Source organism: Homarus americanus, unplaced genomic scaffold (assembly GCF_018991925.1).
Source record: "Homarus americanus isolate GMGI-L3 unplaced genomic scaffold, GMGI_Hamer_2.0 scaffold46197, whole genome shotgun sequence".
Classification (NCBI taxonomy): domain Eukaryota; kingdom Metazoa; phylum Arthropoda; class Malacostraca; order Decapoda; family Nephropidae; genus Homarus; species Homarus americanus.
In genome coordinates, this window is record NW_024723050.1 from 2932696 (window position 1) to 2959351 (window position 26656).

The 26656-nt window shown below is 34.8% G+C and overlaps 1 protein-coding gene and 1 long non-coding RNA gene across 13 annotated transcripts in view; both read left to right on the top strand.

Annotated features, from left to right (window-relative positions):
• Positions 1 to 22494, top strand: part of LOC121863269 (vesicle-associated membrane protein 2-like) — a 54014-nt gene extending 31520 nt beyond the window's left edge. For 3 of the 12 annotated variants that reach the window (XM_042361834.1, XM_042361831.1, XM_042361832.1), the window contains exons 4-6: positions 760 to 839; positions 2253 to 2304; positions 10445 to 10577. In XM_042361834.1, the coding sequence (XP_042217768.1) occupies positions 760 to 839; positions 2253 to 2304; positions 10445 to 10560 (248 nt within the window). In that variant the 3' untranslated portion in view covers positions 10561 to 10577. Of the gene's footprint in view, positions 1 to 759; positions 840 to 2252; positions 2313 to 9235; positions 9301 to 9601; positions 9632 to 10444; positions 10616 to 17350 lie in introns of those variants that run through there. The other 9 variants (XR_006088364.1, XR_006088365.1, XM_042361839.1 and 6 more) reach the window with 9 other exon arrangements.
• Positions 22495 to 23962: 1468 nt separating this feature from the next.
• LOC121863270 lies at positions 23963 to 26385 on the top strand. The gene is made up of 2 exons (XR_006088366.1): positions 23963 to 25140; positions 25358 to 26385. It is a non-coding gene; the product is annotated as an uncharacterized LOC121863270 (long non-coding RNA).
• The last annotated feature ends 271 nt before the right edge of the window (positions 26386 to 26656 follow it).

Sequence of the window (26656 nt, forward strand, 5' to 3'; positions counted from 1 at the left end):
AGACCTGAGCACACCTGCACACATACAACCCCTGCTGAAGTGTGATAAATATCCCCTTGGAATATATTGTGGCTTTCCTTTATTGTTTATTTATTTATTTTAACCAATACTTTTACTCTTCTTTTGCATGTACTTTCTATCTAGGGTTTTAACTTCTAAGTAATATACGATAAGAGTAAAAATGCAGTTACCTTTATATATTGTACACGATGAAAGGTTTGAAGAAGACAATCAGGCTTTCATTCTATTATCCTCTTCATTCAAGATTAAAAAAAAAATTGAAAATATCAGATTGATTACTCTGGAAGTTAAGACTAAACCATTGTATATGTCAAAGATTTCTTCAGTAAATGTAATTATTATTACTGTCATCTTTGCAGATGTTAGAAAGATGGTTAGAATTGATGAGCAAAATGTTATAAAACTGTAGGATCAAAAGTTGAGTAATGCTGTTGAGATCCCCAAGTCTTATGTTACATAATTTTAGTATAGTATATGACCTGCAGTTTCAGCAATAAGTTCTGCAGTTATAACAATAGATGAAAAGATAAACATGTTAAGGAGAGGAGATAGTTAATGGATTAAATTTATAATGTAGAATTTATGCAGTCCCACTTAATTGCTAGTAATGTACTGTAATAATTTTCCTCTGTACATTTCATTGTTAAGAAGACATTTTTAAAAGATATTTTTGTTGGTAAGGTTGACAATTGAACTGTATTTTTTGCCATGATTGTAATGCATCTTGGTATGCTTCAGATGCCCTCCAACAAGGAGCCTCACAATTTGAACAACAGGCCGGCAAACTAAAGAGGAAAATGTGGTGGAAGAACCTCAAGGTAAGATAAACTTGATTATTTTTTATACCATTTTCTTTAGTCAGGTTAGATAAGAGATGCAGTACACTGTAGTATACTGTATATGAATTTGTTGTTCTCTTTCAGTTGATCTGTCATTTTCTGTCCGCACCGCCATTTTGAAGTCATAGGTATAGATGCTACCTTTGGAATAAATTTTCTAAGATTTACCTTGTACTTCTGCAGACAATATTCCCTTGATTTAGCCAATAATTAGTTTTTCCTGTAACCTGACCTAAGTCTTGTATACGGTACTGTACAGGTTATTCCTTTTTCTTCTTGGGATGCATAGATCATAATGTTTTCTATACAGAACTTCCCTTAGTCAAATTTATGGTGTTGTGTTGTGTATGAGGACAAATTTTGATTTGAGTTGATGGTAGTATAGTAGTTGACTGCTGCTGCTTAGGTTCACAGTTGGTAATTTTATGATTGGTTGTTCATGGTTTGTTAATTTTAGCAAAAGAATAATAAATGTGATGTCACAATAGTTTAAAATTTAGTGATAATTTACTCCTCTCAATCTGTATACTGTACATGTACTTTGTTATTTTTGTTTGATTGACCTCCCCCTGCTGTGCATCAGATTGAGTAGCCTTCCTCCAATGCTATTTCCGTAATTTCTTCCTCGCTATTATCTGATTACTTGCTAGCTTTTTTCAGGTTTACATGTCAAGCTTGTAATACCATTACACAGGTTTATAAATCCATCTTAACCTATCCAGTCACTGGTAGACTCAAAAAATTACAAAGCTCTCAGAGCCCTTCCAGGCTTCTTCTGTCACATTTCCAGCCTTTGCATATGCTGTTTCATGATGCATTATGGTACATTTTGCATTACACTATTAATGACTGGGGTGAGGAAGTTTAGGTACATTTCTATTAATATCCAGGCAAAAACATCACCTTTTTGTTAGTCGAGCCTAAATTAATTTTTTTTTATACATTTCTGAACTCATTTGCTTAGTGGTTACATTTCATCCATCTCCACACACACTCATTGCTTATATATTTTGCTATGCTTTATCTTCCTGTGGCCAAACTAATGTAAGACTTGTTACACTTGCTATTTTCTTTCCTTTTTATTAACTCTTAAACTTGTTAACATTCTGCCTTTGCTCAAATTTTGTCAACTTCATATTTTCACCTTTTCCTTTTTGCAAGCTCTTTCCTGCCAAGGTGTCAGGTGGCTACAACACAATCTCTTCCTTCATTCATTTTTTAATCTTTTTCAACACCATTGCCCACTGCTTGGTACTGTACTTGATTTTTAATTGGGTTTCTTTACCCCTTTGGATATGTTTTTATTTTGTATGGTAAAGATTAGGGAAAGAAGTTATCGTCTTGACTGTTTCCCCAATAGTTTTAGTATTTAACAACTATTTTTCATGACAGATGATGATCATTATGGGCGTCATCGGTATTATCGTCCTCATCATCATTGTTGGTAAGTAATGTTGTCAATTTTAAGTTTTGTCAAATAATTTTAAACATTGGTCGTTGACACTGAATGTAAAGGTAGAGTGGGTGATGGGGGTGACATAAGGTGTGACTAGTTCAAGGCATTTTGGGTGTACATTTCTGCAGCTTCACTCACTGTTCCTGATGTGGAGGAGTTACTGCACTGCATGGGTGCAAGTTATGCTTATCAGAAAGATCTTTAAAAATATGAAATGTATTCTTGGCAAAGAGTCTTGTTGAATACTCAAAAAAAAAATAATAATAAATTTAATGAATAAGCAGAATACCAGACTTTTTAGTTGACAAATTCCACTCACTGACTTCTTACTTTTGCCATTAAAATCTATTATTAACTTTTTTTTTCTTAATCCACTTCATCTACAGTAATATAACTAAGTTTATATGTTATTATAGTTAACCATTCCAGTGTGATGGTGAAATAATACCCAGATTTTTGGGTTAATTAAAGTTGTGAGAGTTACAGTACACAAATAAATGTGTGGTTAGTTTGAGTGTAACACTTTAGCAGTTCCCTAGTTAAGAAATCAAGGTTCAGAAGTGTTTGGCTATATTTTCTAAGTACAAGTAATAGTTTCAGGTTTTATTGAAAAGTGCTTTTTGTAATTGGTGGGCAAGGTAATATATTTAGTACTGTATAATGAAAAAATAACCACTATAATGTGACATATAATGATGGATTATAGTTATACATTAGTCCTTTTTTTATCTTTTTTCTTCCTTGACAATTTATTTAGACATGAAATACAGGACTGATTAAAATTTAAGCATTTACTTAATATACAAATTATGAATTTTCTAGTCTCTTAAACTTGGCTTTTGGTTACTACGGTTTTGAGGAAAACTCGTGGCTATCTCCATGAGCCTCATAATATTTAGTATTACATAGTTGGTAAGTAAGAGAAAGTAAGGTTATGTGAAGTAATAGTTAGATTGTGAGTGCTAAACTTTTGAGAGGTTTGGCTCCTGGGTTGGTTGCAAGGGGAAGTTTTGTTAAGTAGTTAGAGGTAGCATGAGTTAGGATGCTATTTGGGAAAGGTTATTTCATTTACAGTTGTGGACAAAGTTTCCTAAACACTTTTTGGCAATATTTGGCATCTACTAGGAGGTTTTGTATGTAAGGAGGATGGGAAGTTTTAGTTTATATTTACTTCAATTTGTCCTTTTTGGGTATATATTGCATTTTCATGCTATTCTGACTTCGTATAAAATGTAAAGCAACTTTAACCACCTGTAAATCAATCACACAGTATGTCACCCACAAATAGATGCCAGACATTGCCAAGTGTTGAAAGTATTTTGTCCTTAATTGTACATTTATTTACTTATTTATATATTTATTTTATTTTCTTGTCATTCGTAAGTGGTAGCACAAATCATTTGTTCAAGCTTTGAATGACATTTAAAGAGTAATTGGTTTATTAGTCTTGATCCAAGTGACTCTAACATTGAGCTTTTTGTCAACATTTCCCCCCATGAAAACATTACCTTCATCCCAAGACCTGTGCAACTAATGCTTACTTGAGTTACTAATGAGCAGTGTGTTGTAACAAAGTTTGGTGTTGCTGGCATCAAGACCTCACTCACCTGCCCAGAATCACAGTTTTGTGATGATGATAAAGAATTCTTTTTGATTTGTAAAGTGTATGAGTTTTAATACTTTCCAATACCTGTATTGTTTTCTAACAGTAATTAATTTCACTGTATATATTAAAAAAAAATAGGGAGCCTAATGATGGAAATTAATCTGATTGGTTGACTTCATGTAAGGTGTTGGTGGTAGAGCTGTGTTGAGTTAGGGATACCTAGTGTTGGTACACTTGGCCATAAAAGTATTGGTGACTTTCAAATTAGAGTATTGTTCTCTGAGTGAGGAATGAATGTCAAAGGCAGATCCAAGGGGTCCGGAATCCCCCCCCCCCTTTTTTTTATCAGAAAATTCCAATACTTTTTCTTTAATGCAGTATTGTACTCTGGCATTTTTGTATACTGTACTAAAAAGTAATTACTATTGACCTCAGAATATCTCCTAATATCAAGTGCACCTTGCTTCAAAATGACCTCAAAATAGCCATGATAGAGGTCAAATTAAAAAAAAAAATTCTGGAGGAGGGTAGCTTATAGTCGTCCTCCCCCCACCCCCAAACCCAGCTGGTTGGATTCACATTGTTTGCCATGTTCCTCTGCCAAAATCCTTTATAAACCCCCCCATTTTTTATATTCCTGGATCTGCCCCTTCATGTCCTTCTGTCCATTACAATCAAGAGTAGTTAAAAGCTCTGGAGAGGTATGTATTCTGTTGAACTCACAACCACCCTCTTCCACTTCCTGGAAAAACATTAGGTGATATACAGATGATTGGAGAAAGAGAGGTCGAGACAAATTTAGAACAAATGAAGACCTGCCACAAAAATACTGTCATGCATGTGTTGTAGAGAAGGGCTACATGTGGAATATTTCAGTTGACCAATAAGATGAGTGCAGTATCAGTAACTCATGGTTGAGCAAGCTGCTGTAAGCTGCTACAAGGACATTTGGTGACAAAACTTATAAATTTATCAAAACTCACTATACCATGACTATATATATATATTTATATATATATATATATATATATATATATATATATATATATATATATATATATATATATATATATATATATATATATATATATATATATATATATATATATATATATATATATATATATATATATATATATATATATATATATATATATATATATATATATATATATATATATATATATATATATATATATATATATATATATATATATATATATACATACACACACATACATACATACAGTGGTCCCTCGCTTAACGAACACAATTCGTTCCACAGAGTCGCTCGTTGACCAAAAATTTTGTTAATCAAATCTATTATTTCAATGGGATATTGGGTAATTGATTCCAATTCACAGGAAAAGTACATACAAAGTACTGTAATACCAGTAATAGAATTAACAAAGCATTAAATATAAACTAAATACACTACTGCACTGTACAGTATACTGTACTGTACAATAATAAATAAAAAAAACAATAGAATACCTGTACTGTATTTTAACTTACTTTGAGGTGTGTCTCGCATTACCGGCAGCTTTGTTTACATATCAAACGGCTGATTGTAGAGGCACTCTTTACAAAGTGCATTACTTCTAATGCCTTCATGTTTCATAATTTCTGCACTGTATATTATCATTATATTAACTAAATTTCAGAATGACCAATAATTTTAATGTAAAAATGCAGAAATATTCAAGAGACCAACTTTCTTGATATTTTTACCTCACTGGAAACGAATGTGAACATACAACCAATTACTGTATTGGCGGACTAGCCGATCAGCTGGTGCGCACAACAAAACGTGTTTGTCGTAAGGATTTCGTTAATTGAAGTTTTGTTCGTTAATCGAACTGAAATCCTTCTGGGAGCTAATTCATTAACCAAAATTTCATGAATCGAACCGTTCGTTAACCGAGGGACCACTGTACAGTACATATATCCCATTGACATTGATAATTAATTGCTGAACACCACATTTTGTTGTCGTGTTACTAAAGTTACCCATGAATTGACGGTCTTTTGATGAAGTAATCATATCCATTGTAAAAAGAAATACAACTTAACGATTAAAGTATACAGTAACAATAGTTTTTCAACAATGATTTGTATACATGTCTTTTAAGTATTTCTATATACAGCTACTCCTCGACTTACGACCTACTTGACTTACGACCACCCGGACATACACCCGCCTCAGTCGTACCCAAATTGTCAAATTACGTATTTTCGAGTCCCGGCGTTAGTGGTTGAGCTGTGTACTGACAAAATTTTTTTTTGTAATTCACTTTAAAATGGCTGCCAAGCTTAAACGTGAGAGATTTGTGGTGCTAAGAAGAAAAAGAGACACCCATTTTAGATTTTCTTTGTATTATATAAGCATTTTCGACTTACGACCTGGATTTGGTCCCTAACCCCCTCGTAAGTCGAGGAGTAGCTGAATATTATTTATAGGATAACATGGGCCAAAAAAGTCATATGGCTGGTAAGGATGCACTAAGTTAGTGATAGATGATGTTGCTGCTACAATATTTGAAAATGTGATCACTTACAGAAAATAAGAAACCTGATGATTCCTAGTCAATTTAAATGTGCTGTTTATAAATAAATGCAGCCTAATTTTTTAGTTTTATTTGTTTTGTTTTCATGTCTTAGTCTTGCAAGTTGAACTGATACGCTGGTCAACACCAATACAGTAAAACCTCGATTAACCGACCCTCGATTAACCGACTTTCGGATTAACCGCCAATCCCGAACTCCTACTATTTTTTTTTATTTTTTTTTTAATATATACAGGGATTAGCCCACCCTGGCACAGGTCATTGACCCACATCAGGACCTGGGGGGGGCGATAATGTAATAATATTAATAATGATAATAATAATAATACAGTGGTCCCTCGGTTAACGAGCACAATCCGTTACAGCAGGTTGCTCGTTAACCGAAAAACTCGTTAACCGAAACCATTGTTTCAATGGGTTTTTGGGTAATTGGTTCCAGCTCACTGAAAATTGCCTAAATTCAACAAAAAAGGTAGAAAAATACACTTACTTTTAGGTGTGTATGTAGAAGGCTCCTGGATGATGATGATGATTATGATGGGAATTAGAATGGGGGTGGAGGCGAAGGTAGAAGAGAAGGCATTGGGGTGGAAGAGAAGTCACCCCATGGTGCCATTTCACCCATAAAATTTTAGTTCTCTTGGTGTAATTCAAGATTATTTTCTTTAAATCAACACTGCACTGCATTATATATTGTCAATATGTAAAATAAATTTCAAAATGACCAGTAATTTTCTTGCAAAGCAAACACAGAAAAAAAGCGTTTAGTTGAAGAGAGAGTCAAGCAAGATGTTACCTCCACTGAAAAGACAGAGAAACTGACGCCTGTTTGGTGTGTTGCCAGGCTGCATGGCACGCATAAAACTAGTTACCTTACCTTCAATTATGTTCAATAATTGTTAAAATGACTAAAAAATTTAATATTAAACTTTTAAAATTATTGAATAGTATAAACTTCTTGATATTTACTAAAATAGTAAGGAATTTAAGCCCTAAAACCGATTAATGTATTGGCGAACTAATACTACAGCTGGTGAACCGCCAAATGCAAGCGAAAACATGTTGAGGTCGGCTCATAAAAAACTTGTTAATCGAGGGATTGCTCGTTAACCGAAGTTAAGAATCTTATGGAAGGTAAATCATTAACCGAAATCTCGTTATCCGAGGGATCACTGTAGTAATAAAGAACTATAAATAAATGCAAAAATGAAAAAAAAAATCAAGAGTGTGAAACAATATATATATGTATGTTGTGTTGTCAATAGTAAGAGAAATAATTGAGACCCTGCTATTGTGTGTAAATGAGGTAGAAAGTCAGATTAGCAACCTGGGACTTGGTCACAATTTTTGTGATGACATACTGTATGTTCTTTGACTTTTCCATTTTTTATTCACGGTTTCTGTGCTGGTTCATATTTATTTACTAAAGTGGTTAATGTTTTAAAGCAAATTCTATTGAAATATGAATGGCAAATGAACAAAAATGAATAGAGGGAATTAAATGAGGTAGGTTAGGGAAAGGTACTTTGAAAATGTATGTTTTATTTCCGTAGACGTTATGTACTATTAACCGACCTTTCGGATTATCCGTCGGCACCTTCCCCCCCATATGTGGTCGGTTAATCGAGGTTTTACTGTACTTCTTGATCAGCTTATGATAGAGACTTAGTTAATTATCTTGCTTTATATCTTCATTATTTGTTTAACAAAACCAAAGAGCTCTTTTCCCTTCAAATTCCTCTTCATCGTACGCTACTCCTTCTACTGCAGTATTAATGCTTATACAGTTAATATTTCCACTACAGTAAAGTACCGGAAACTGTCAACCAAGACTCTACTTTACAAAAATATTAGTGCGGTAATCTATTTTATGGAAGATTCGAGTATCCTAACTGAAAATTAAGAGTGCGTACATAGAGTAATTTTCTTTTAATTTTCCACATAGTATTACATAAGATTAATTAAGGAGAAATTGGACAATCGGGCAACTGGTTCAGTGCCTGTATTTGTGGTGGTGTGAGCGATGAGTTTGCTGGTCTTCACGTGAGTTTGAGGAGTAAGTTATATGATACTGTAATTGGAGGTGAATGATGACAAATGAAAAGCTTATTTGTAGAGCTAATTGAGTGATAGAGAATAATGAAGTAAATTAGTGAACTAGTATTGACAGAGTTAATTATTAAGTAAGAATAATTTGCAGAATAAAGGAGGATGGATGAGTAAGAGTGCTGCCAATTATAAATACTGTAACTGTAATATTGTTTTGTTTTCCTGGAGAGACACCATCTTGAGGAAACAGGTGTTGGAGATGCCAACAGAACCTCTAACTTCATTTAGTATTCCATCTTGCTTTGATAAGTTTCCATTAATGTTAGACCAATACTTATTTTGGCCAACTGTACATTAAAATTTTTGAGATTGGTCACTCATTATGTCAAAGCTTCTCTCCTTTATCTTAGAGGGAGAAAATGTTTTAGGTAGATATTGTCTTTAATTGAAACGAAATCCAGTTTAGATATATACTTTATTATTGATGTGGGTGTCATTCTATATCTTGTAGTGTAAACATCCAACTTATTACATCTGGGCAGGTGTGTGAGGCCCTGAGCTCCAGTTTCAGCTTTAATATGGTGTTGGTGTTTACAGTGTTTGGTTGTGTGGGTTTTATTTCTCTCATTTCAATAAAGTATTATTGTTTGATAGCATAAATTAACATGAAGTCTAACCCCAAGTTTTTCTCTTATAGTTTACTTCATGTAAATCGCCGTGTATCAATGTCTTCTGTATGTGCGCTCTTGAAACAAAAACAAGGTCAGGCTCCATTTGGATGTACGGTGCCCTAGTGTGTGTTGACGTGTGTCTTTAACGTTTGTTTCGACGTGTGTAATAAACGTGTGTATTAACTGTTGCTCACACAGACACACTCTCCTTCATGGAGTACCACCACCTACCTATTTAACAAAACAGTACTCGAGTAATTATTACCTTAGTCTTGTTATAAGTTATGACATTACAGACCTGAGTGGATACACAATTTTGCCTGGTGGTAAGTTATTCAGAGGGTCTTGTTCCTTTCATGATATTGATACGTTTTGTTTTTGCTCACTCACAGGCATTTAATTGGATTGTTAACTCCATGAAGGTGAGGGATAGTGCCTCTGGTGATATTGGTGTTGGTGGTTGTAGCTCTGATGTAGTGGTTGGTTGGCAGTAGCAGCACTTGAGAAAGCTACAGTTTATGGGTAACAGCCAACTTTTTGATTACGGGAGGAGTTTTTCGGTAAGATGCTTTAAAAAGAAATTGCACATACAGTACTGTATAATGTAGCTTAAGGAGAAAGTGTTGTACCTGTATTTGTTAAAGATTGATTTAGTTCCATTGGCACTTTGACATTAAATTTTTTAAATACCTCATCCCTCAAGATATCAAGTAATAATCAATTCTTAGTGAGTAGCTCCCTAGTAGGTAGAGGTTTTGATACCCATTGTGGCCCATGAACTAAGGCTCCCTCCCAGGTGTCTGTTAATGTAGGGCATTCACATACCATCACTGAGTGACGTGCAGCAGTTCTGAGCCTTCTGCAGACATGCACCAAGGCTCACAATAGCTGACCTCATCATGCATGTGCAGTTACCGAGGAACTTGTACAACTGGTGATGGCTGGCAGGGGGGAGGAGGGTTTCTTCTTCTTCTCTCTTTCTTGGTATGTTTATATTTTTAATCACATGATACTAATACCTCTTGTTACTCTGTAGACCTGAGTCTGACCTGTGTTGGTGAACGCCTTGTCGGGTCATTGTGGCATCACAGGTGGGCTCGATCTCTTTCTCTACAACACCATCGTCATCGTCTCGGCGTTATGTACCTGTCTCCCTTCTTCCAGTTGATATTGTCTTTAAGAACTGATAAAAATTTACACCACTTTTCCTTTCCTGCCTTCTTTTCGGTGCAAAGGGCCCTACCTTCCGAAAGGAAGTGAAAACAAGACGGACACTAACGCTCCACCCGTCAACCCAACAACCAACACCATGCTGAATAACGCCAATAACAGCCCTCACTCTTTCCAGTAAAATTGGGCTTAGTCGAGGTGTAGTGAGTCACCTCTCTCCTCTCACCTACTGTGAGGTAACGAGATCTACAGTTCACGGGAATGGTCCACTGGGACACAGTTTACACTCTATTTGTAAACATTTATACTTAAGGCAGAATGCAAAGGTGCCTCCATTAGAGACACAGAATGCCGAAAACGAGGAACATGCAGTCGCCTCGCTATCACATGACACTAGGGGTAGCATCTATTTTTTTTGCGGAGGTTTCGTGGTTGCCTAGTTACCTCGGTTTTTGAGGAATGACTCATCTATACATGGCCTGACTTTTCTGATGGTGCATCAGAGGCTTTACATTTAGTCAGATAAAGTAGAGATTTTATTAGTACAGAACTGTATTAAAAAAAAGAAAATTTTTTTTAGTCGAGAATTTAATTTTTTTTTTCAACAAGTAAATTAAACTGCATTAATTAGGGAAGTCAGGTCTTAGGCCCTACATGAGAGACACTGGTGCCAGCCTGTTGGTCGTGCACGATGCTTGTTGGTCGTGCACGGAGCTTGTACATGCCTGCTTGTCATGGCCATCAGCTAGAATGGTCCTGTACGTGCACCCTGTTATGCGTTTTTCATGCACTCTACATGCATCATTCTTGCACTTGGCACCTCTGTCATTATTCAGGTTGTACCTCTTAGTAAATTTTTGGAGTTGCAAAGGGAAAATTGTGGGTACTGTACTGTTAAGTAGTATTGTGCTGTTTTGCAAGAGGTGTAATCTTTATAGTGACAGAAGCTTGCCTATTCAGCCACTGAAATACTTCTCCTAAAATTAATCTTATTGCTCTTTCCTTGACCTTTATAACTGTACTGTACTCTATAAGAAAGATGGCATATGAATTCATATTTATTTTACATTCATAGAATAAATTCTTTCTGGTCTTTGTTCATGATGTCATTATTTTTCTTAACATAATCCTTGTTCTAGAATTTTGTACCAACCATAGGTAAGGGCAACAGATAACTTTGCACTCAGGCAGGAGGAGTATGATCTTGATAGTGTCAAAAAGGCTGTTTTTGGGGCTTCCTGCACCCACTCATATTTTTCTTGAGAAGATTCATGCTTTTTTTTTAATGAGGGTGGAAATGATTATTTTTATCAGAGACAAGGTTGTTAATGATGTTAACTCTTCCGAATGAAAAGAAATTGTCAGGTGAACAAGAGTGCTGTCAAATTTTGTGTGGTTTAAACTTTAAAGCAACACTTGGAGAAAGACTCAAAAGTGGGGATAAATGACTAGGTCCTGGATAACCAGATCTATGCCTTGAAACACTGGTGCATTATCTCGCATTGGAATTAAGGCAGAGTAACTCTGTGTAAATGAAATATTTTTCAGCTAGGACTTTTACTAGAAATGGTAGCAGTATGTATGCAAATGCATTTGAAGCACTTAATGAAGAGGTCTAATGTTTAGTGAATTAGCTATAGTAGTGATGAGTCTTTATTCTTGCTTAATTCAATTAGGTAAAATAAAACTAATTTGAAGGTACTATATTTCGAGTTTGCAGTTCAGTAAACGAGGTAAGCAAGAGTGCTGACCAATGACCCAATATGTAGAGGTCTTGTTGAAGGCCAGAGCACAGTAGATGGCTGTCATTGCACTCAATGACTGTCTCAAAAGGTGGCAATATGGCTGGACATAATGCTCTAGGTATTGACCAGCCTTTTTCAATCACTACCACCACACTTTTGATCCTAATTTACACACTTTATGATTGTTTGTTTCTTTTACAATTATGCATGACTGAAATTGACTTCAGAGTTGCATGAGTATTTTACTTGTATGTTATGTATTTACATTGAACTTTTGATGTATATTGCATTTCTTTTGTAATTCATAAGTATGAAAAAAATTTCATTATTATTATGATTCCTAGTTTATTTCCATATGAATTATTTAAAATCATCCTAAACTTTAAGTTTAGGTTTTCATTATGGAATTAATTTTTATTATTCAGCTCTTAATTCTGTTAAAGAGGACTAGACGTACTTAATAATAATTGCAAAATCTTCGGTTATATTTTTATCTGTTTGCAATATACAAAATAATAATTTGCATATTCATAATTTCATTCATTCTGTAATGTCAGATTCTATTTACTTTTTGTAAGGACTTTTATTGATTTTGCATTTGTGAAATTAATTCTTCACATTTACCAAAGGTTCGTTTTGGTGGATCACAATCAGACATAATTATCTTTTCAAATCACTTGAGTAAAGAAGGCAAGTATTATTGCCATTTGTTGACCCAACCAGTCAAGAGAAACTGTTGCAGTTTGTCCTGGAGACTCTCAGGGTCCCTCTTGAGAACTTCACTACAGCATATGGTTTTTATCTTTATTATTTTTCTATATACAGTTGGGAAATAAATCACTAGATATGTTGTACAAGCAGATGTCTAGTGATTTTATTTATTTATTTATGATTTTTTTTTTATGCACTTTAGATGGGGAATACAGATTTACTGTACCAATACCTTATGTATGTGTGTGTGTGGCATCCAGTTGAATATAATCCTGATTAGTTAGAGCATTACATAGTACTGTTCATTTGTATTTTATATGTATTTTTGTCAGTCTTAATTATTAAGGAATGGTAAGTGTAAAGTTCTGGTTTATCAGGATGGCTGGCTGTAACTTTTATGCATAAGGTATTGGTGTGGTCCTTTGAAGGGTGGAAATGTACCCAGCTGACCCAACACACTCATGGAGGCCATTGGAGATCATGGTGCATTGACTAAGTTGGTTTGAAACATGTGATGCCTCATTATACACCAGTAAGACAAAGCAAGCTGGGAAGGGATATATAAATTATGAACATGACCTTGTTCTGTTTGTCTGATGTGTGTTTTGGCAGAAGTGTGTTATGTTCTCCTATAGCCTAGAGTGTAGTGGGGTTACTAAAAGGTTACTGAGAAGTTGCTGACCAGCTGCAGTGTGTATACTGGCTAGTAGAAGCACAAGTATTGGGTACTAATTACAGTTAATAGTCAGTAAATGCACACAGACTGGCTACTGTTGAGCTATTGCCCAAAAACTGTGCACCCTGGCTAGTATTACCTCGGATAGTTAAGTACCAAATAAATGGCTTGTTCTGCAGTTGTTACCTACCTACTGTGCCAGGCTGGAAAAAAAAAGAAAGCCATTTTCTGAAGCACTTCCCACCAAATTTTACTTCTAAAGATTTTTTTTTTTTTTTTTTACAGTACAGTATAACATTTCATTAAAAGTTAGAGAAATGCACCTTATCCAATAACAAATGCAAAATTTCCAAACGCACAATTTAATCTGACCTACACATGTTCGGCTGGGAATAATTATGTATTTTACTTACCGGGTATATATTCACATCTTTTGTGCCCTATTATTGGCTTTCTCTTCCCCACCCTGTGTACTTATATAGGCTTTCTACTGCACATACATTACTCAAGTTAATGTACACATGGCTGGTTATAGCTGTTTTAACCAGCTGTTGTACACTTGTGGTTAAATGTTGCCTACAAACAGTCAGTTATTTGGTGACTGGCTGAGCAGAGCACACTTGCTGGATGGCTACTGTGGAGTCACTGACTGGTCGCTGCACAGTTTACAAAGCCAAGCTTATCAGTAATAGCCAGGGCGATGCTCTCATTACTAGCTGACTTTTATACTCTTATTGGCCAAAAACTGCACAGCTACAGGCTGGTGATTGCACTGAGTAGCATGAAGCTTAATGATCTTCGGTGATGTAGATCAAGGCTGAATCATAAGAGCTCTTCTATCAGAGTCTTTATCCTTATCTCTCTCAGCAGCTCTTGACTCTTGATGAAATGGGAATGTAAATGCTGATGATGATTGAGTGCATAATTTTGGCATAATAATGGCACCAGCAATAATCAAATAAAACAAACCTCTTCTATACCCCTTACACATTTTTTTTTAATTGGGGAAGCCTATACAAAACTAAACACTCAGCCATATTAGTAAAAAGTTTCATTGGTTAATGCACTAACTACGACAATCCACATTTTGAAAATCTCCCAACATTATGGTTCCTGCACCTCTGCACATGCATAATATATTGCTACTTTTAACACATCAGTTTACTCACATAGTATATAACAACACTGAACTTACAACCAAGATTGTGAATATATTATTCTGGGATTAAATGGTATAGTATATACTGTATAGTAATTAGGTTCTAGTCTGTACAGAAATAAAAAAAATAGGTAAATGTTTGCTAATAAGATTTTCAGAGAAAAATACATCATTTTTAAAATAAGTTATATCATCTAATAGGTATGTGTATCCCGTGTGAATGTGACATTTGTTGGTATCGAGAGGAAGGGAAAACTCATCGACGTTTACAGCTGTAACTGATCAAAGTCAAGAGCTGGGTTATGGAATCTTTACTGGAGATGACAAGTCCTTACGTCTATGGATATTTGCTATGTGTTTATGGTGAAGTGGGAATATTTGCCAAATGATTGTGATATATTAAGAATGTTTATCAAATTTTGTGATAAATTCTGAATATTGGGCAAAAGTTTTTGATGAATTGAGTTTTGAGTGAATGTTTGTGACGAGCTGAGAATACAGGTAGTTCTGCTATAACGTGATAATTGTGTTCTTGTAAAATATCGTGTTATAGAAAATCGCGTAATAGAAATAACAGGGCTTATGGAGAAAATAGGGTTAGGTGCAGATTACTCGAAATCGAAAAAATTTAGTAGTTAGCCTAACACAAAGGATAGCACAGTCTAAATAAATGTTACATTCATATCTAATAATGAAATCATACAGTAAATGTAACACTTTACTTGATGGGGGAGAAGGGTGATTTTGAGGTTGATAAAATCGAGCTTCTCTTCAAGTGTTATATCCTTTCTTTTACGATCATCACCGGGAATTCTATCACCAGAACGCTTCTTGTTGATATTCTTCTTTACTATATTCACAGTTAATACAGTGGGGTATGCTATAACGAATGGATCCTACTACGAATATTCCTATAACGAACGGTTTTACCTATAAAATTGAGAATGCTATAACGAACGAAACTCCTACAACGAACATTATTTAATTTTTTTTTTTCTAATTTATTGTTTTTTATTACAAATATTAATGATATTCTTTATTTCAGGGGTTTAGATGCATATTTATGCACTTTTTTACAATTTTTAAAATTTTATATTATATTTTTCAGTGTTAAGTGGTTGTATTTGGGGGCCTGGAACGGATTAATCCTATAACGAACGAATGCTATAAGGAACAAGGTTCTAGAACCAATTAGATTCGTTATAGCATACCCCACTGTACCACAAAATTGGAGAAAGAGTAAGCAAAAATCGCGTTATAGCAAACAAGCGTTCGCGTTATACAAATATCGTTCCTAATTCATAAATCGCGTTAGAGCAAATTCGCGTTATCAAAACACGCGTTATAGCAGAACTCACTGTATATATATATATGTGTATATATATATATATATATATATATATATATATATATATATATATATATATATATATATATATATATATATATATATATATATATATATATATGTGTATATATATATGTGTATATATATATATATATATATATATATATATATATATATATATATGTGTATATATATATGTGTATATATATATATATGTGTGTATATATATATATATATATATATATATATATATATATATATATGTGTGTATATATATATATATATATATATATATATATATATATATATATATATATATATATATATATATATATATAAACAAATCAACAAACTTTTTTTTGGGATACATGTTGATTTTGTGAGCAAGATTAATTGTTGATTTTGTGGATGAAGAGCATAATTGATTTTGTGTGGATAAAGAGGATACTTGTTGATTTGGGGATGAAGAGGATAGTTGTTTATTTTATGGAAGAGGATAGTTGTTGATTTGTGAATGAAGAGCACAGTTGTTGATTTTGTGGATTATGAGGATACCTAGTTGTTTATTTTGTGGATGATGAGGATAGTTGTTGATTTTGTGGATAGTTGTTGATTTTGTGGATGAAGAGAAGAATAGTTGTATGGGAGAGATTTAACGTCAGAGGCATAGCTAGTTGTAATTCTCTTTGATGACATGTTAAGTGATTCACTCCCGGAATATTTTGCATACGGCAGCCATTTAATTTGGATGTTAAGTGTATTATACTGTACGTACATTTATTCTTTTTTTTATTTTTGCATTTTGATTCTAATTAAAATCAACCAAGGGAAAATTTGCTTCTCTGATTCAGTTATAAACTATCTGAATTTTGTGATGATATCTAGTTGTATCTCTGACTAATCTTGGAGGTGGAAGATGTTTACTCATTCCAAGACTGTATTGGGAATATTTTGTCTCTTGAGTAGTGTCACTATTCTGTAATTGTTAGTACTGTGTAGTGATGTAATGTAAAATCTATTCCTTAGTTGGTTCTGGAATGGGGAAACAGATGGGATTTTTGGATGAGGAAGGAAGAATGATGAGTTTTGATTGTCTGTCTGCCAGAGGTGTGGTTGTTTTTTGGCCAAATATTTGCCAGTAGTCGTCTGCCCTCCAAAGATTTGGTTGTCTGCCCTCCAAAGATTTGGTTGTCTGCCCTCCAAAGATTTGGTTGTCTGCCCTCCAAAGATTTGGTTGTCAGCCTGGCAAAGATTTGGCTGTGTGTGCGTGTGCCAATATGTTGCTTCTAATAACCTGCAATGACTGATGCAGCGCCTCTTTCTTACATGCAGCCTGGGCAGCGAGCTAAATTGCTTTTCAGGACAGGTGTGGTGAATCTGTGGGTGAGAGCTTCATTACAAGAAAAAAAGCTTTTTTGAACATAAGGTCTTGCTAAGATACCACTAGTTAGGATCATAGCCAGGAGGAGCAGTAGACTTTTGAAGATTTTCTCACTTGCATATTGTTGTTAATGCATTTGTTCTGTACAGTTTTACTTAGTTCAGTACTTGTGCAGACTGAGTGCAGGTCTCACAGGTGAGATTCAATGAGAATATGAAAGCATGAAGTGACAACGTTCTTATTTTATGTAGTATAAGGCACACTAATGGTCTGTTTTAATTCTCATTAAGTGCTTGAGTGTGGTAGTTGACCCCCAAGCCCGGGGAATTCAGGGGTGGGTACGGTCCAGACCCTCCCGTGGTGAACTGGGCTTGAAAACTATGTTGTGTGAATGTACAGGTTGAATGTGTGGGTGGTGTGTTTCCTTTAAGGTTCTTGTTTAGGGTGTGTCCAGTGCCCTCAAACAACTGACCTTGGGAAAATAATTATATACCCTGTGTGTGTGTGTGTGTGTGTGTGTATATATATATATATATATATATATATATATATATATATATATATATATATATATATATATATATATATATATATATATATATATATATATATATATATATATATATATATATATATAATGTGCTGAAGGTTGTCAGTAATAGAAATCTGCTCTCTTTCTGCAATGAACGTTTTTTTTATTATGTAATTCTTTTTCAGTTATCATTTGTATGTTCCTGAACAAGGGTTGTTCCAGATTTATTGTTTGCATGTGCCTTATGTTTTTCCTCATCGAACACAAGCTGTTGGTGATTTAGATAAGGCCATGTCGTTTCCAGGTTAAGTCAAGTCGCTGTCTCTGGCTGTCAGCTTGTCCTGTACAGTCTTGTAGTCTAAGTCTGACGCTCTGTACAGTTTTAACTCTAGATGTTCTTCATGCAAGGTGTTTGACTAGTAACTTTGACTAGAAACTTCCTCCTTTTAGAGTATATAGAGTACAGTACCTTCTCAATTTAATTGCAAGAGTTCCTTAATGTATCTGTTGTTGATGATCTTGACCCTGTTTATCCACTCACTAGAGTAAGATATATCTGGTAAGAGCAGATCTGCTTTAGATACCTAGGTATTAAGATGTGAAACTACTCGTAATAGTCAGCTTTCACCCGTTGATCTCATAATGCGTAGATGAGAAATCCTGCAGCTTGTGTTGGATGCTCTTTTAATGCTTTAGTTTACCCACTGTTTGTTTTGCCTGACGGCTGTTATTTTGTTTTGTTCTTGTTTTTAAACTAGTTTGGGCCGTAAACGACTCGGAGTGAAGACGTGCAGCTGGGCTAAGACGAGAAGAACGGTGAAGCAATACAATGACTGGTGGATGTAAATTGTTAGGTTTCGATTGATTGCCCGTGTACATATAATCTATGAATCATCTATGTCAACACCCATGGTATCAGTGTAGTGACAGAAGTACCACATAATGATGTTCACTAAATGGCTAGTATGCTACCAGCAGATTCAGCATCTTATGACTAGGGTCTCATCAGAATATTTTACTTCATCATCAACTTAGACTTTCAGTAAGAATTTTGCCTATTAAGATACTATCATACATATTTACCTTTTTGTAATTATTAATATCTTGCTAGTCATTCGATTTGGCACTGATTATATATATATATAATATATATATATATATATATATATATATATATATATATATATATATATATATATATATATATATATATATATATATATATATATATATATATATATATATATATATATTATATTTATATATATATATTGATACTTGTTTCTTGTCCATTATCCTATTTGTCATTAATATTTTTCTTGTAAAGGGCCTTTCCTGAGTCTGCCATGATGGTCATAAATCCTGTGTTTAAGAGATCCTTATTTTTCTTAGTCTTGGTTATGTAAGGCCCTCTCCTGGAACAGCCCTATTTCATCATTCCACACCATTAGTGTGTAACAAGTTTTAATGTTTTCTGCTCATTTTGCAAAGGGAAGTTTCCACAGCTTCTATCATTACAGTCCCAGAGAGGAAGGACCTGTGTCAAGCGTTACCAGACTTATGATGCCCGATTGGCAAGAACTCACCAGTGGTTAGAGTACTGTATGTGCCTTCTGCAGTTGCTTGTAAATTCTCCTCCAGTCCACAGGTTCCTCCTGTCTGGTCAAGTTATTTTTAAGTGCATAGAAGGAATGCATTGGTGTCATAGCAGGAGGCAAGCCAAGAACAAGTGATACCCTCAGGGAGCTGTGTTGCCAGTTGGTACCTCTGGGTGTGTGTTTTGTTGCTCTCGTACTGGGTTGGTGCTAATGTATCATATAATAATTTATAATGTATTGTATATTGTAAGTGTCAACAAAGTACGAGTGAGGTAAACAGTGCTATGAGGGCTGTAGCTGGTATCATGGGTTGTTGCTTAAGTTTTGGGGGCCTCCTGATTATGACCCAAAAACTCGGATTAAAGTGCCCAAGTTATTGTATCATAATATCCCCAAAGACTTTATGGCTTGTTAGATGGTGTGTGAATAGGCTTGGTATAACCCCATGTTTACATCCAGAAGCCTAATGGTTAATTATTAACAATTATTATTCTTTAGGAGTCCAACATATCTACTGCTCTTTAGTGATGTATCAAAGTAGAAGTAATATTACTCTGTTAAACGTGAAATATAGTGTGTTTATGTCTGTAATCTTTTTATTGTGCCCTTTACTGCTATGCCGCTGTGATGATGGTCAGAAGGATGGTTCATTAAGCTGCTCTTACAGTTACATAGGAGTTGCACATTATTATTTTTGTTATATTGTTTCGAGTATCAGAAAAGATTGGAGGCCAAATCATTTAGTTGTTAAACAGTTGAACCAAGGAAGCTTCATATTAGATGGAAATGGTTGATATTATCGGGGAATGCATACATATTAATGGTTACCTTCAAGGTCAAAACTTTTTGTTTGTGAAACTTTTCTTTTAAAGAAATTGAAAGGAATAGCCATTCTCCATTGTTGTGGGTAACCTTTGAGTTGTGTGCTGTATTTTGGTTCTACATAATTGATTAATTCGTGGATAGAAATTATTTTGTTGTTCATTAAGGAAAATATTAAAGGATTGTGGTATCCTTCATTTCGATGTAAGGTTTTTTTTAATTAACATGTTTTCAGTTAATAATGCCATCCTGATGCAAAGTACTTTCAAGGTCTAAATTATGTTCAAAGACAAATGTAGAGGCAAGATGATGATGATTGTACCTGTGCATTACTGCAGTACACCTTCATAATGTGAATACTGGTAGTATTCTCTTCATATACATTCAGATGAATACATAACACTGCATTCAGTCTTGCATACACAGGTGTTTTTGTAATACGTATATCCAGAATTTTTTTTACTGACTAGGTTACGTGTTGCATATTCTTGGTAGATTATGCCAACAATGACTCCTTAAATCTTCATGTAGTAACATTGAGTATCATTTGTTCCCCATGAAGTAACACTGACTTATTTGTTCCCCATGAAGTAACACTGACTATTATTTGTTCCCCATGAAGCAACACTGACTTATTTGTTCCCCATGAAGTAACACTGACTATTATTTGTTCCCCATGAAGCAACACTGACTTATTTGTTCCCCATGAAGTAACACTGACTATTATTTGTTCCCCATGAAGTAACACTGACTTATTTGTTCCCCATGAAGTAACACTGACTATTATTTGTTCTCCATGAAGTAACACTGACTATTATTTGTTCCCCATGAAGCAACACCGACTTATTTGTTCCCCATGAAGTAACACTGACTATCATTTGTTCTCCATGAAGTAACACTGACTATTATTTGTTCCCCATGAAGTAACACTGACTTATTTGTTCCCCATGAAGCAACACTGACTTATTTGTTCCCCATGAAGCAACACTGACTTATTTGTTCCCCATGAAGCAACACTGACTATTATTTGTTCTCCATGAAGTAACACTGACTATTATTTGTTCCCCATGAAGTAACACTGACTTATTTGTTCCCCATGAAGTAACACTGACTATTATTTGTTCCCCATGAAGTAACACTGACTTATTTGTTCCCCATGAAGCAACACTGACTTATTTGTTCCTCATGAAGTAACACTGACTATCATTTGTTCACCATGAAGTAACACTGACTATTATTTGTTCCCCATGAAGCAACACTGACTTATTTGTTCCCCATGAAGTAACACTGACTATTATTTGTTCTACATGAAGCAACACTGATAGTGATTAATAATGTAGCACTCTTCACCATAGTACATAGCATTAATATCATTATTTCTCCATCAACTTCTAGGAACCCCAAAATATTAACTATAGTTCCTCATTCTTCCACCCATATCCCATTGATTCCCAGATTCCTTTTCTTCAGTAGTGCCTCCATATGTGTGTGTATGTATGTGAAATTTACTGTACATTTATATACATCCAAGTGTTTGTGAACAAGAAATATATTAATTATTCCTGGATGATAAGTTTTGTCGTTAAACATTGAAGCTTTTAAATGTCATCTTGTTTGTTGTACTTTAGGTTAAACCACAGTTGTCCACATGTTTACATTTTCCATTTTAGTGTATCCATCCATATTGATGTAACCCACATTATGTTGGTCTCATATTGATGTAACCAATTTTAAAAGTTGTTCATCCATCTTGGTGTGTAGCCCACAATTTTTCTGTGCTTGTTGACAGAACCCACTTAAAGCTGTCCTCCCATGTTGACAACCCACTTTAAGCTGTCCACCTATGTTGACAAAACCCACTTTAAGCTGTCCACCTATGTTGACATAACCCACTTTAAGCTGTCCACCTATGTTGACATAACCCACTTTAAGCTGTCCACCTATGTTGACATAACCCACTTTAAGCTGTCCTATGTTGACATAATCCACTTTCAGCTGTCTACCCATATTCACATAACCCACATTAATGTGTCCACCTACTGTATACTGCCCAGACTCATGTGTTGACTCTTATTGATGTAACTCATGTTTAATGTATCTACCCATTTTGACATAACTTGTATTAAATTGTCCATCAATTTGATCTTACCCTGTATTAAATTGTCCAACCATTTAGATATCACCCACATCAGCGTGTCCTCCCATATTCACATAAACCCAATGTATTCACCCCCATTTACTTAACCTATAATAATGTGCTCACTCATATTGACAACCTGCTTTAATGTGTCCACCCAAAGTGATGTAACCTACAATACATTCACTCATATTAACACTGAAGTGATTCACAGTAAAATTTTCACCCATATTGATGTAACCTTTATTAGTTTTCCATTGTATTGTACCATGTATCCTTGCTTGTTTATTGATTTTGTAATGTAGTCTTCAAGTTCAGTCCAACCTGGACTTATTCATCGTACATCAGAGAACCTCTCCTTCACCATCCATCCTTCTACAGTAGTGCATAATCTTTAAAAAATTATTCATTTTATATCCCAGAAGGTTTTCTTCTAATGGTTAAGTGGGGTCACTTGCCTCCATCTGATAAGCAGTTTACCACACTAGCTCCAAAGGTGATGAAATGAAATGAAGCTCATAAATGTGTTTTACTGTATCAAGTAATCTTTTATCCTGTTAAACAAACTAGGTGATGAGTGTACGAATTAACATTTTATCTTTTATGATGCCTCGCCCCTCCTGGAAACTCCCCTTTGAAGGGGTGGCCATGACAGAAGGGCTTCGAGGCTACCAGTTATCCTCTTCCCTCTCTGATGCATAAGTATTGTTCTTCCTTTACCTCTTATGATGAAGGCAGTCTTCCTCTACCTTGTGCACACTATACTTTCCTCTCCAGCATCCTTCTAACGTCAGTGCCATCTCGGCAAACCTCTTTTCCCTTTCTAACACTCCACAGTGCACACCCTCTGTCTTCTCTTCCATATTAGACACTTTGTACATTTCCTGTTTCTTACCCATTCCATTCTGGTAACCTCCAGGTGCATCCCTCCAGTAACTTGTCTCTAGTTTGAATTTTAGAACATTCTGCCTCATTCTACATCCATGTTTTCATTGCCATAAGTTAAGGTAGGAAGTATAATACCTTCTCAAGTCTTTTCTTAACTTCTAAGCCTATAATCATGCTTTTAATGATACTTCCCAGGAGGCCAGTCACCCTCTTTTCTTGTGTTAGTTTGTCTCTAATTCACTGTACAGTATATCATTAAATTTTTCCATAACATTACTCCCAAATACAGTAAGTCCTCGTTCAGCGTTGTCCCCGACAACGTTGTTTCGTTATAACGTCTACTCTTTATATACCCATGATTCGGACAATGTCCTGCCGATTCTGTATAATGTCATCATGGACTACTTTGTACGGTGCATCACCCTCTCTCACCCAGTCAGAGCAGGAGGAGGAGCCATCCTCCGGGTCTTAGTGACTCGCCACCCTCCCCCTCTCCCGCCCTCCCCCTCTCCACTAACCACCACACACTCGCTCCACCTCCGCCCATCAGTGAGCACAATACAAAATGATTTAGTTTATTTATCTCTTTGGATGTATAATATATACTATTTTCAATAAAAATTCCATTGAATTTATGTATATGTAATGTATTTTATGGGGCAAAGGGAGACTGGGGAATGTAGCTCTTGTATTTTATCTATTTCTTATGGAGAAAATTGATTCCATTAACGTTTCCGTTTTCGTCGCGGTTTTCAGGAACGGAACCACGACATTAAGCGAGGACTTACTGTACAAGTACTGTACTTGAAATCCTTAAACCTCCTTCAATATTTCATTATTTTAACAATATTGATATGTTTTACAAAATTTCTTTGTCAAACCCTTTCCTAAATTTCTTTCAGACCCTTTCCTTTCAAAAACCATTACAGTACCCTATTTTCCTTGCATTTATCTTCATTTTCCCACTATCACATACTTAGACAAACTTATTCACCACCACTTTTGAAGTTTCTATTTTGTTAATGTCTTAATAATGTAAATTAGAAATCAAAGAACAAAGGTGTAAGCATTTGTTGAAAAATTCTGCAGAATGTTAGATTGTGTTGATAAAATGTAACTATTGCCTTGAACTATAATTCAGGCTGTTGAAATTTAAAGAGGAGGGTGGTCCTCAGAAGTGAGCTGATTTGGTTATGTAAAGGGAGCAAGAGAAGACACAGGTGAAGTCCTCCAAATTACACCCTTTACATTTAGGCAGAACTTTCTTTTAAAATTATCAGTCTAAATTGCACTGCAAACTCCCTTAGAATATTGCAATCTATGGATTGTTAAGATGATAATGATATGTATTAGAACACAAGCTCTGATCTAAAAAAAAAATCAACCATTCTGAAGTCTATTGCTGTCAGTCTTCGATCTATGACTTGCACATAACTATCAATGTGAATTAGATATTGGTTTCTGAATTGTCCTATTTCACATCAAGATAAATTGTCCTTGTTGCTTCACTTAATAATTCCACTCCCAACTGCATCCGTCCCTCCCCCTCTTCCCTCCCTCCCCATACCTTCCATGCCTCCCCCTTTAGGAAAGATTGGGCTGGCATGGTTTATACAAGAAAACGTCGAAAACAGGAACAACACCGCTCTTCACACAAGGTCCTGGTATGAGAACAATTTCAACCGAGATCACCAGAAATGGGCATGTTGCAGGTGGATGGCTACAATATCCACTGTCATCATGACTTCTTTTTGGTAAAATAAGGTGAGTGGGAGGATTAGATTAGTTGACTATTTATGTAATTTCCAGTAAATGTGCACATGTCAGGCACAGTGCTGACTTACGTTAGAATACAGTATTATATGACTGGCAATGACTTGAAATAAATTTGTATGCCAAATTGTACTGTATGTCTTGTATACAGTATTAACAGTTTGATACTGCACAAGATAGTTTACTTTTATTTACTTTCCATTTATAGGTTGTCTGTGGGTTCCAGTAAGGTCAGCTTGGAGTTGTGTGATGTATGTACAACATATCCCCAGGACACGAGTTCAACGGATGCGCATTCTTTGTAACCATTTTCAATATATATGTATGCAGTGTGAGGTTTCTTTTAACTAATTGTTCATGTATTATTTTGGGTGGACTTTTGTCTTCTATAAATCATCACTGATTGATTAGCAAACATCAGTGACCTCTTAGCCTGGTTAACTTTTGACAGTTTGGTTGTAGTATATCTATATACTGTACTGTACTGATAAGCAGAAGTTCATATCCTAACTATTGTCTCCTTAATTCATCACCTGAGATATTTTTACTTCATAAGCAATCATTTTGTTTTTTGCAATTTGTATGTAATGTACAATTGGTTTGATATCCACCACATAAAATCAACTGCTTCAGTATTAAGAATTAAATTTTATTTGTTTGACTTTTTGCAAAATAGAACTGTTATCTATCACTGGAAGTCTTTTTAAGTTATATAGTACAGTAGTTAACTTGAAGCTTTCATTTAAATTTCATAAAGAATTGTGAATCGACTTGATACAAGTTTATGCAGTGTACAGTATATGAATTTTGATGTCCTACTTGGTGTAGTACCAGTGTTATCTGAGAATTTGAAACGTAGATTTCACTTATCATTGTCTATACCCGTACTTCAAAATTAAGTGATCGTATATAAATACTGAATTGAGAATCTAAAAGGGTTTTACTACTTATTTGTGTAATCCCCCCCAAAAAAGAAACTTGCAGCATTAGGCATGAGCAGTGGTGGGTGGGTGGGGCTGCAATCCCAGGGCCACCAAAGAACTTACACCCACCAAATTTTACTTAACATATTATTGAGAGAAAGTTGCATACAGAATATGCTTTCTTTAAAATTACTGGTCTGTTTTCATTCACAACTAGACCCTGGGTATGAGGTCCATGTTCCTTAAAGTGCTGTGAAGTCTTTATCTTGTAGCTACTCAATTGCTTGATTCAAATGAAATTTTATATAAAATACAGATTGCTTTTATTTGCCTTATTTTTCATGTATTTATCCATGTATGTTAACATTTATTTTTCTGTATATGAATGTATATTAGGTCTAGTAGGACAGTTGAGCATAAAACAAGTTCATTATTTGATTTAGTACAGTATCAAGTACAGTAAACTATAAAATATAAATAATGCTATGTTATGAATTTGTCCAAAATATTGTGCAAGATGAATTGTTACCAAAACATTGTTGGAGCTCACACATACAATGTTCATATTATGAGAGTAGTTTTAT